General features: G+C 29.5%; 1 protein-coding gene across 1 annotated transcript; it reads left to right on the forward strand.

Moving 5' to 3' along the window:
- Positions 1-5,652: 5,652 nt before the first annotated feature.
- On the forward strand, positions 5,653-8,927 carry LOC124924415 (subtilisin-like protease SBT4.3). The gene is made up of 10 exons (XM_047464459.1): positions 5,653-5,751; positions 5,834-5,918; positions 6,250-6,336; positions 6,429-6,675; positions 6,772-7,261; positions 7,346-7,440; positions 7,536-7,763; positions 7,859-7,970; positions 8,076-8,292; positions 8,389-8,927. Exons 1-10 carry the CDS (start codon positions 5,653-5,655, stop codon positions 8,925-8,927), a joined length of 2,199 nt encoding a protein of 732 aa, XP_047320415.1.
- Positions 8,928-13,301: the final 4,374 nt, after the last annotated feature.

A 13,301-nucleotide genomic window follows, 5' to 3' on the forward strand; every position in this document is an offset into this window, starting at 1 on the left:
TATTTAAAAAGATCAAAATTAAAGCCAAAAGAATGAAAAAAAAATCAATTTTAAACAAACCCTTAAGGTTTTAAAATAAAAATAAAATCATAATCGGGTGTAGCCGAGATGGCTACAGTCGAAACTGCGTCCATCGGATTGATGCTAAAATCTCATCCAACGCCCAGGAGCAGGCCGCGTAGCCCGCTGCAACTAAAGACGCGCACACCCGAAAAGCAGACGATCAGCTAACGCCCATTAGCCGAGATGCTGATGGAACACCCAATCACCAACAGACCGCTGACGGGACGTGTTAAAGCGCATAAAACAATGTCGTTTCATGCGCCACCATCTTCTTCATCGCAACGCCGGGAGGATAAGGTTGAAATCCAATCCTTTGATTCTCCGAATTTGGAACTCAGCCGATAGTCCACATTTTTGGCTGATTCAAAAGCTGAAATAATCACCCTACTTTGGTGATCTTTTCTGCTACTTCTATAGGGGTGATTCATCCCTATATCATTAAGTGGCGGAAGAACAACCAAAATTCCATTAATAGCTTTTGGTTGATTTAGTCCACTTAAAGCCTCCACTGACTGAGGGATGCTATAAATACACCCCCTAAGTCATTATGAATGAAGGAGATAACATCTCAAGCCCTGAATCAAAAGTTTTCAAAAATCCTTCATTGAGCTTTTGATTTTTCGAAAATTTTGTATAAGGCCTTAAAGCTTGGATCTGAGCATCCTAAAAACTTCCCTAAAGATTTAGGAGTGTTCTTCAATTCTTAGTGAGATTTCAATCACCCTCTAATTCATATATATAGTTTGAATTTGAAATTTTTATATTTCAAATTGCATAAGCTTGTATGCTTGTTATTTATGGTGTTTTATGGTTGGAAATTGATCATTGAATCATTTATGAACTTTCTGGATATGTTATAAACAATCAATAAACCTTAAACAGAAAACTCAAATTTGAATTTTAAAAATCAAAAAAACGTATTTGTTGTTCTTGGGTTAATTCTCTTGAATCACATCCCAAAAAGGTTCTCAACATAATTGTAATTATATTGAGCAACTATTTGGATCTTTTTTTATCCATCCAAATTATGTTTGATCAAAATAAAAAAATTTCAAAAATAATTGAAATTTTGAGTTCTTGATTTGGTCAAAACGAACAGTCAGTGTTCTTGTTTTGATATCAATCAAGTCTATGAGATATAAGGTAGTTATTGGATAGTTCATTTCTCCTCAAAATATCTTTAAAATCAAAAATTGAAATTTTAATCACAAATTATTTTGAATGATTTGATCATCATCCAAGTTGATTGATACCTTGAGAAGACGATCATCATTTTCTTAGAACCTTTGTGAAGCTACCCAACCTCTTGAATCAATGAATCCGATCTTAAAACAAACTTTTCAAAATTGCACTTTTGTGTTCTTGACGACCAAGGCTTGTTAGCCTAGGACCGAAAATTTTGAAAAATCAAATTTTTTGTCCATATATTTAACAATCATTGTTTCCTACTTTTACCAAACAAGTTACCTCATCTTGAATCCAAAATCAAGTGGTTATTAATGATATGTGTAAGCAAAGTGGGATGTCAATGGATATATGAGGAAAAAAATAACATCTGAGAAACAATGGTTTAATTGTTATTGTCAAGTAATTTTATATATTATTGAATATAGAATCGCAAAGATACAAAACAAATGTGGAATTTTAAATTTTCATATTTGAATCAACTTGAATTAGTATATGGATGAGATAGATCCACTAGTTCTGTTGTTGAAAGATTTGAAGATGTTATTGATAATTTGGAAATTGATCAAAATGATGAATATAGAGTTGAAATTATAGAAGAATTCTACTATTCTTTCAATCAATACGAAGAAGTCACGGATGTGTATTTTGAATCATAATCAATTCTATGTTCTTCACACTGTTAGAATATAATATAATATATATGTAAGATATTATCACAATATTATAAATTATGATATATCAATATTATATTATTTAGTTTCCTTATAGGTCAATTGTAATGTTTATATAATATACATAATCTATGTAACCATAAATAACAAATTCAATACAATTTTTCTCTCTTTAGTTTAACATGGTATTAGAGCCAAGTTATCGTTATTGAGTTAATCAAGTGATAGTCTTTTGCTGCATCCATTAATGGTTACCTTAGCCATTGATGGAGAGCTCTAATAATTTATTATTAATATTTATTAGGTTGGTGTTCTTAAGTAACTTATCTAGGGTCTTGGATTTTGTTTGAGTGAATTTGTTTTCGTCTAGTTGGATTGAGGATTTTGGTAGTTTGATTGGTCTTGGTTTAAGTTTTGGTTGTTTTGTTGAGAACAAGGAGTTGAATTTAGTTTAGTTTTTCCCTATATTTGTGTAAAAATTGGTTTGATTGGTCTTGGTTTGGTTGTTGTTGAAAATAGAAAGTTGAATTTGGTTTGGGTTTTCCCTAAGTTTGTGAAACTTGGTTTAATTGGTTTTGGTTGTTGTTAAGAATAGGGAGTTGAATTTGGTGTGGTTTTCCCTGTGTTTGTGAAGGATGGTTAGTTTGGTTTAGTTTGGTTTTTGTGGGTTGTCAATTTTGGTTGGTATGAATCGAAGAAAAGTTGCTTTTGGGGTGGATGGTCAATGGATTGAGATGAAGAGAGAAGAGAATGCAAATTAAGAATAATGAGTAACATATTGTTGTTCACGCTTTCATTTTCTAACTGTCAAACTCTCCATGCTTATTGTTGTTGCATCGTGAGTTTGAGAGGGAATGTTAGAATATAATATAATATAATATATTTGTAAGATATTATCACAATATTATAAATTGTGATATATCCATATTATATTATTTAGTTTTCTTATATGTCGATTGTAATGTCTATATAATAGACATAATCTATGTAACCATAAATAACAAATTCAATACAATCTTTCTCTCTTTAGTTTAACACACAAACAAGTTAACGAAAACAATCATTGACAATTTTGGATGAAGTGGCAAAAAAAACAAAACAACAGCAGTACATTTGATTTTGGAAAACAATTGCACGACATCAACATTGGATTTCACAATTTGGTGGATGTTTTCAATACAAATTTTGCACCCATTGCAAATGTCACAACAAAAGATTGAAATATGTGATTGTTGAGCTAATGAGCCTTAGTCTTTCTTGACAAAAGATTGAAAGATGGGATTGTTGAGCTAATGAGCCTTAGTCTTTCTTGTGGCATGTTTTTAAAACAACTAATATATTCACTCCGGACAAGATTGATTTGAGGAAGAATGTCAATTTTATCACCGAACTATAACAAAATATTCACGTATATCACTGAACTAAATTTTGTTCTTTCATACCACTGTAGTTGAACTTAATGTTTATCTATATCACTAGTTAACAAAAACATCCAAGTCCGTTATGTTTTCCGTTAAATGATGACACATGTCATTGATATGTCATTTTTATATATTATATTTTTATTTTTATTCATAATTTCTAAATAATAAAATTTCAGAGACATTAACCAAATAATCTAAGCATTTTGAGAGACACTAACACTAATTCATTTTTTTTAATTAATATATTTTTAATATTTATTTTTATTAACGGATTTTATTATTTAGAAATGTTAATAAAAATAAATGTTAAAAATATATTAATTAAAAAAAAGTGAATTATTTTTAATACTTTCTCAAAATGTATAATTTATTTGATTAATGTCTTTGAAAATGTAAATTAAGTTTTATTATTTAGAAATAGTGAATAAAAATAAATTTTAATATATATTAATTTTAGAAAAATGACATGTTATCACACGTGTTATCATTTAACGAAAAACTTAACGGGTTTGGATGTTTTTATCCAGTGACATAGATGAACATTAAACTCAACTACAGTGGTATGAACGAACAAAAATTAGTTCAGTGATATACATAAATATTCTGTTATAGTTCGATGATAAAATTTATTACATTTGTATTATCAAATTTCTCGCAAATCAAACATCATTATTTGTAATAATACTTAATTAATTTCAGCTGATCAACCAAACACAATAATGAAATGACTAAACTCAATCCCATTCCAATTCGAGCATTCAAACCAAACACCCTGTAACAAATAATATTATTTACAAATTATTTAATAAAATCTAATTTTCTATTTTATTATTTACCATCATTTTGACTAGATTTCAGCAATATCATTTTAAATTAGTTTGATATCAATATTCATTAATATTTTTATAGGAAATATGGATATTTAATGAAATATTTCAGCAATATCATTTTTTTTACTTAATTCATTATTGAAAAAAAAGTAAAATATACATTTGGAATAAAGAAAAATCAAAACATGAGGTTTTATTGTTAATGTGCAATCTTTTTTATATTATTGTGCAATTAATAATAAAATAGAAAATAAGCTTTTAATAAAAGTTTGTAAATTCTTAACTATATATGTATAATTAGGATTTCTTATTAAGATTATTTACCATAATTTTGACTAGATTTCAGCAATATCATTTTAAATTAGTTTGGTATCAATATTCATTAATAATTTATAAGATAATATGGATATTTAATGAAGTATTTGTAATTTTGGTTAGCATGTATATATATAATAAAAGTGTCATACTTAATTTCAATACAAAAAGAAAATATATAAGAATTATTATTAGTTACTAAGAAAATTTCCGTACGATGCACACGGACAAAGATAAAAATAAAATAAATAAAATAAATTATAATAATATTTATTCAATTTTTAAAATGATTAAAATAAAAAATATAACGCCCTCATTCCACATTTTATTCACTTCGATAAAACAACTTATTTTCTCACATGTTTCATCACATATTTTTTCCGAATGAATCTCTCATTTCGTGACTTTAGACTTTCACTTTGTCAATCAAATATTTAATTCATATTTTTTTAATAATTAGCATCGTGACCTCACACTATGGTCAATTAAATATTTTATTCATATTTCTTTAACCATTTTCAAATGATACCGGTCTATTATTCCTCGACAAACCACGTCTCAATCACATTTGGTTAAATGTTGTACTTGTTTTGTTAGGTTGCAAGTTCGAAACCTGCAAATAACATTTTTAATTTATTTTTAACCGTTTTAAGTTTATGGGCGGGTCAACCCACAATTCGACCCAAGTATCCATTTACTCTCACATAAATATCCAAATTAACTATAGCTCTCGACCCGGCAATCCGGACACTTTAAAATTTAAGCATCATTATATATATATAGATTCTTTCTGGTTATTAATTTAGTAAATTGAATGATTTTATAATTCAATATATGAATTAAATAATAATTAAATAATCTGTATAAATCGAGTTTGGCAAGATTTAGTTTTGGTCATGAAATCTATGGACATTATTACATTAGTATCAAGTAATTAAGAAGGAAATCACTACAATTAATGACTGGTTTATCTTTATCTTTTATATTGAAATGAGTGGTCCTTTTAAAAATACAATATTTAGTTACCAAGATTAACACAATTAGCCATTGTGCATTTCTAGTAAGAAAATAATAACTATTAATTTAAATGTCTATAAGTATTTTTTTTTTTGTTTATATATAAAAAGAGATAAGGGAGATATAGTGAGAGCAAATTGAACCATGGCAAAATCAAGCTCTAAGTTGTCTTACTTTCTCTTAGTTTTTGTAGTTACTTTGGCCATTGGTCTATTATGTGAAGCCATTGATGAAGAAAGAAAGGCAAGCTTCTTCTTCCATCATATATATGTATATAGTTATTCTTCTCTATTTTGATTGAATTTTATTCAAATCGATTGGACAGGTATACATCGTTTATATGGGAAGACTTCCCGAGGATAAACAGTACTCAGCCAATTCTCACCATATTAGCATGCTCGAATCTTTAGGTCACGACAACAAGTATGATGTTTAGATTCTTTTACTTATTTTTAAATTAATAATATGACTTATTTATTTATTGACACATCTATTTAGAAATGTTTTTTTATAGTTAATTTTAGTATAGAAAGGTTAATAATTTTAAAATAAGATGAATATTTTCTTTTTCCAATTCTAATGATAGGGATTTAACTCAAAATCCTACACAAGATGTGAAATATCAACTTAGTAGGTAAGTCCAATCTTTTTTTTCTTCTCTAACATTTTTTAATAACAAACCACTTTAATATTCTATTGATATTTTCCTTTCGTTTTTAATTTTGTATAGGAATAACAAAGTGAAAGGGACGTTAATTAGAAGTTATACAAGAAGTTTTAATGGTTTTGCTGCAAATCTTACTCCTGAAGAAGCAATAAAGTTGGAAAGTGAGCATTTTATTCATTCATATGGTTAAAATTATTTTGATATTGTACCATGTCAATTTACTTTTATACACTTACATGGCATATTTATGTAGGCATGGATGATGTTGTCTCCGTCTTTGAAAGCCTTCAATACTATACTCAAACAACAAGATCGTGGGACTACATAGGTTTCCCGAGAAACGTTCCTCGAAATCCACAAGTCGAGAGTGATATCATAATCGGCTCCATAGATAGCGGTGTAGTACCAGACTCTAAGAGTTTCTCCGACGAAGGTTTAGACATTGTTCCCAAGAAATGGAAAGGTGCTTGTATGGGCGGCACAGATTTCCCTTGCAACAAGTACTATTTCAATCTCTCATTCTCTACAAATACAATTCTTACTAGTAAATGTTAGTGTCTCAATTATTAAAGAGGCTTGTCATGTCGTATATATAGGAAGTTGATCGGAGCAAGGTACTACGGATTTGAGGATGCATGGGATAACGATGGTCATGGAACACACACGGCCTCCACAGCCGCAGGAAGAGAAGTTCCAAACACCAGTTTTTTTGGTATAGCAAATGGAACTGCTAGAGGAGCTGTACCAGCAGCCAGAATAGCCGCATACAAAGTATGTGGAACCAGTAATTGTGGTGGTCAAAATATCTTGGCCGCCTTCGATGATGCCATTTCCGATGGCGTCGACATCATCACTGTCTCATTAGGAACCGATACGGTAGTAAGCGTGAATAGAGATGTTATTGCCATGGGCTCCTTTCATGCAATGGAGAAGGGCATTTTAACAGTACAAGCTGCGGGAAATACAGGAGAACAAGGGTTAGGATCAGTGGTAAGCATTGCACCGTGGTTGTTCACCGTGGCTGCTAGCAGTGTAGATAGAAAGATCATCAACAAGCTTGTCCTTGGAAATAATCGCACTTTCATCGTGAGTAGTAATCTCTATATGTTCAAATTTATTTCCACTTAAATAACTCGAGAGAGCTTATTAATTAAACTTGATTTGGAATAGAGTAATGCATTGAATGGTTTTTCGACTATCAACAACAACTTAAGTTTAGCTCATGGAGGAACAACCCCCTTAAAGTGTGATGAATCTAGTGCGAGGTAAAGAAAACTTATCTCTCCCTTTATACAAAACTATTATTATTTTTCTTTTACACCCTTAATAATAATGTGTTTCTTTCTCGGTTGAATCTTAGGAAATGCAAGAGAGGCTGTGTAGATCCTCTGATGGTTTGGGGAAAGATTATAGTATGTGATACCGACGATAAGTCAGGTGCTATAGAAGTTGGGACCAAAGTAGGAGCAGCCGGGATCATTCTTTCAAAGGCCACGGTAAAGGATCTTCCATACAATGTACCTTTGCCAGCCTCCATTCTGAATGACTCTGATCTTCAAAGTGTTCTATCTTATGTCAAATCCACAAGGTAATAATTAATATTTGGAATCAACATCTCTTTGTTTATTATTTGTTTTCTAAATCGACGAGTTCGTTTGAATGGTTTCTTGCATATGAATGTAGCTTGCCAACTGCATACATACAAAAAAGCGAGATTGTTCTTCAAGATGAAGTTCATGCAGTAGCTAGTTTTTCTGGGAGAGGTCCCAATCAAATTTTCCCAGAAATTTTCAAGGTACAAATACCATTATAGAAAATTCACTCATGAAGAGGTGGAGTATATATATATTTATTTGATACAATTATTTGTTTAACATGATACATTGTTTCCATATAACAGCCTGATATAACTGCACCTGGCCTAAATATTCTAGCAGCATATTCTCCTCGCGGTCCAATTTCAGACTACACTGAGTTCGACAAAAGAAGTTCCAACACCAGAATCTTATCGGGAACTTCTATGTCATGTCCTCATGTTACTGGCGCGGCTGCTTATGTGAAATCAATGCATCCTGATTGGTCTGCTTCTGCTATTAAATCTGCTCTTATGACCACTGGTAATATAAAAATTATGATTTAACTAGCTTTTGTGTGTAATTAAGAATTTATTGAAGACTAACGTACTCTTTTCTATTTACTTTGATTGATTGTAGCTTACCCAATGAATGCATCATATAATGTTGATGCTGAATTTGGCTATGGAGCTGGTCAAGTTAATCCCTTAAGCGCTACAACTCCTGGACTTGTGTACGAGACATTTCTAGACGATTATATCAACATGTTTTGCAATTTAGGAGACGTAGGAGAAAGATTGAGAAGATTATTTGGAATACAAAAGATTTGTCCAAAAGGAAACGAAACATCTCCAAAGGATCTCAATTATCCATCCATGACGGCCCGAATACACGAATCCTCATCTTTCAACATTCGGTTCCCAAGAGTAGTAACAAATGTAGGGCATCCTAACTCCACATATCATTCAGAGATCACCACTGGTAATAGTGCAATTCATGTCAAAGTGGAGCCAAGTATTCTCTCTTTTAAAAAATTGAAGGAGACAAAATCTTTTGTCGTTACAGTTAGTGGACAATGGTCAAAACAAGACCACATTTCTTGTTCCTTGGTATGGAATGATGGAACTCATAGAGTCAAAAGTCCCATTATCTTATATAGCGATTCATTGTATGATTAATTCATAAGGGGATGTAACTTACAAATAATTCATTTACTCAACTATGATTAATAAATATCTAGTCAAAAATATTGTACACATTTATTATGCTTATGATGTGCAAATCTGAAACAAAATCTACATGTTTTTGTTATGTCTTTCACAATTATTATATCTATATTTTATTTAAACCTTAGTTGTTTGGGTAGGAATTAGTCAATAAAAAAAATTAACCATTTTTAGTTAACTTCAAAGTTCATGAGTTATACAAATTTGTAGGCCCAAGAGAAAGCTGCACTCATTTTGTAGCATGGGCTACAAATGTAAACAAGATATAAAAATGAGATTAATACACTAAAAATACTTTTATGGATATATTTTAAGTTTAAGTTGTAGGAGTTATGTCATAAACTGTTTTTTATCGGATAATCAACCAAAGAGGAATTAAAAATACAACTATTACCACAATGTATCTCTTAAATAATAAGTCACTTAATTAACTGATTTGTCACCAAAGAGGAATTAAAAATACAACAACTATTACCACAATGTATCTCTTAAATAATAAGTCACTTAATTAACTGATTTGTCGTGAAATAGTCCATCTCATCTTTTATCGCAAATTCTCACTTAATAGATTCATCAGATTGTATTGATTTCTTATAGCATTCAGGTTTGTCTCTATTTATCATCAAGATTAAGTTTAGAGATTTAGACCACCGCTTCACTGATTTTCGATCAATTTTTTTTACGATTTTCTCAATTGTATTATCAATGTTGGTTGATTTGTCTATGGGGCCACATTCAAATTAATTTCTTTTTCAACAATACATTGGTCTTCTTCAACATTCGATATATATTCAACTGAAAAATCTCTCAAATTGAAAGTAGCAAAATTTTCAAAATTGGAATCACAATCTGATTTCTTCCTTACACAATCTTTGTAAATAACATGTTCATTGAAGTTTAAGTTTATTACGGATGATTTTCCGATTTTAATTATCTCATAAATGATAATCAAACTTGATATTACCATAACCAATGAAAAAACACGTATTAGACTTTGGATCAAACTTGTTTCTACCACATTCATTAATATGAATATAAGATAAACAATAAACACTTTTAAATAAGAAATATTTACTTTTTTATTGCTTTAAATTTATTTTGAATTATGGATTCAAGTGGTATAGAGGGTCATCTATTTATTAGTAGTATTGATAGTTTATGTTCAGAATGTCCAACATTCGATCTCATTCTTCACCAATACAGTTGAAAATAAAGGTAATTAAAAAATCGAAGAGTCATCTGAAAGTTTAAATGTCTGTTTAATAGTAGTGTTATTATATTTATGTTTAATAGATTTTTAATAAACGTTAATTCTAAAACCTTAAGAGTCATAAAAACTTTAGAAATTTAAGAGTTTTTGTCCTATTATAAATAGAACAATTATACATTAAAAATATGATGAAAATGAAATAAAATTTCTTCCCTTTTTGATGAATTGATGCACTATCTCTATTGTCGGATCTTAATCACTAAACTTATGATTTGTTTCATTTTCAACTAAAGTCTACCACTTTTGACTTGTTTTTTTTATATAAAGTATACTCATATCTTTTTATCGAATCATTTATAAACGTCATGTAGCAACATGATCCGTCAATAAATGAAACATGTGCAAGTCTCTAGATATTAGTGTGTACCAACTCTACTTTTTTTTTTGAACTTATTCACAATCTTTATGAAACTCACACATTTTTGTTTTCCATTAATGTAGTTTTTGCATAACTGATGTTCAACAGATTTCTTTTAGGAATCTAATCATTCTTCACAAGAATTTTCATCCATTTTCGTTTATATGGTCTAACATATAATGCAATAATTCACTATTCTTCGAGTCATCAACACCACCAACAACTATTTCTCAATATGTTGAAGTCTAATTTTGTGAACTCGAGCAACAACTATTGCACTTTTACTCATCTTTCATTCACTATTCCACAAACAAAACTATGACATTCGTCATCTGTGTAAAAGAAATCAGATTGCGCATTAAACTTGGATTGTGTCTCACTTTATTAATCTTCCAAACAGAACTCTTAGCGGTGCTTTTATGCGCTGGTACAATCCTATTTTGAATAATAAACCATTATACCTTATAACATAATATAAATTCTAAAGTGCTTGGTCAGGATATTCTTAAACCAGATGTGGATATACATAGTCTATCTAAGGTATTGGGTTCGAGTCTGTCATGCGGCACCCGTCGCTTGATTAATTGGTTAAGTATGTTTGCGAGCTATATGTTTAACCCGTAGGGATTAGTTACACTCTAAAAGAGAAGCAGAACTGGAAAAAATCTTCTACCATATTCAGATTTCAGGAGAAATACGAACTAATTCATGAATCAATCACACTATGTTTATTCTACATGAAATGAGGGTCATGGTTGTACTTCACTATGTCTATTCTACATGAAATGAGGGTCATGGTTATACTTGTACAGTTAACTTTCTTTACAATGTTTACAAAACAAACAAATAGTGTTCTTAATGAAGTAGCCAAAAAGAGTGTTGAACTAAGGATTTGAGCAATTTTTCAAATTCAAAGATAAGTAGACCCAAGAACAAAATGAGTAGACAAATTGAAAATTTTACAGAATTCAGTGGATAAAAATAATTTCCTCCAAACATAATTAGTCGAGATTGAGTGAATCAATGGATAATAAATCTAAATTAAAACTAATAAATAACCCCATTAATTTATGATTTATATATTAAATATTACTAAAATATGTATTATATTAAAAAAAAAATATTGATTACTATGCACATATGATAAACAATAAACACTTTCAAACAAGAAATGTTTATTATTTTTATTGCTCCAAACTTATTTTGAATTATTTGAATTATGGATTCAAGTGGTAAAGGGATTCATCTATTTATTAAGTAGACAGTAGTATTTATAGGTTCTACTAAGAAAGTTTACAATTTCATTCTTCTTTACGCTCGTTCAATGTTCGATTCATTCGTTCAACTGCCTCATTTTCTTGAGAAATTTATGGAACAATTTTCACCATATTGATCTCATTCACATCACACACAATACTATTTGAAAATAAAATTAATAAAAAAAATTTGAAGAATCATCTGAAAGTTTAAATGTCTATTTAATTATAGCGTTATTATATTTCTGTTTAATAGATTTTTTTAATAAACGTTAATTCTAAAACCTTAAGAGTCATAAAAACTTTAGAAGTTTAAGAGTTTTTGTCCCATTATAAATAGAATAGTTATACATGAAAATATGATGGAAATGAAATAAAATCTCTTTCTTTTGATGAACTGATGCACTCACCTCTCTATTGTCGGATCTCAAGCAGTAAATTTATTATTTGTTTCATTTTCAGCTAAAGTCTTCCACTTTTTGAAAATAACAAATACATCACTTTTTTTCATAAATTCTACTCATATTTTTCTTATCGAATCATTTATAAATGTCACGTAATAGCGTGATCCACCAATAGAAAAAAAAAACATGTGCAAGTCCTTAGACATCGGTGTGTATCAACTCTAGTTTTTATTTTTGATTTTCTTCCCAATTTTAAGAAACTCACTCATTTCCGTTTTCTAATAATACAGTTTTCGCATAACTAATGTTTAACAGACTTCTGTAAAGTGCTTGGTCAGGATATTCCTAAATCAGATGTGAATATCCATAGTCTCCCTAAGGTCTTGGGTTTGAGTCCGTCATGTAACATTCGCTCGCTTGATTAATTGGTGAAGTATGTTTGTGGGCTATATGTTTAATATGCGGGGATTAGTTACACTCCGAAAGAGAAGCAAAATCCAACGTTTCAAAAAGAAAAAAAACTTTACCATGTTCAAATTTTAGGAAAAATACGAACTAATTCATCAAACAAGCCCTATGTGTGTGTTTTAGATGGAATGAGGGTCATAATTTTATAGTTAACTTTCTTTACAATTTATAAAAAAAAATATTGTTCTTAATGAATAGTCAAAAAATTGATGAACTAAGGATTTGAGCAAATTTTCAAATCCAGGGTTAAATTGACCCAATAATAAAATGAGTAGGCAAATCGAAAAATTTACAGAATTTAGTGGACAAAAATTAGTTTCCTCCAAACTTAATTAGTCAAAATTGAGTAAATGGATAATAAATTGATAGATTATGGAAATAATCTTTATATTAGGAATATAAAATAATATATGTGAATAGATTATGAAAATAATTTTATATTAGGCATATAAAATAATATCGTTATTATATTATTAGTTTTCTTATTAATCTTTTATAATGTATATATATTGGATATTTCCCTGATGTAAAGGGCAAGAAGATTAAACAAGATTCTCCCTATTATTTCAT

Source organism: Impatiens glandulifera, chromosome 1 (assembly GCF_907164915.1).
Source record: "Impatiens glandulifera chromosome 1, dImpGla2.1, whole genome shotgun sequence".
NCBI classification, from domain to species: Eukaryota; Viridiplantae; Streptophyta; class Magnoliopsida; order Ericales; family Balsaminaceae; genus Impatiens; species Impatiens glandulifera.

Excerpts from the sequence above, each read along its gene's own strand:
- LOC124924415 (XM_047464459.1), top strand. The coding sequence starts at position 5,653 with ATGGCAAAATCAAGCTCTAAGTTGTCTTACTTTCTCTTAGTTTTTGTA. Across the intron at positions 5,752-5,833 it reads CCATTGATGAAGAAAGAAAG|GTATACATCGTTTATATGGG; the intron begins GCAAGCTTCTTC and ends TCGATTGGACAG. Across the intron at positions 6,676-6,771 it reads ACAGATTTCCCTTGCAACAA|GAAGTTGATCGGAGCAAGGT; the intron begins GTACTATTTCAA and ends TCGTATATATAG.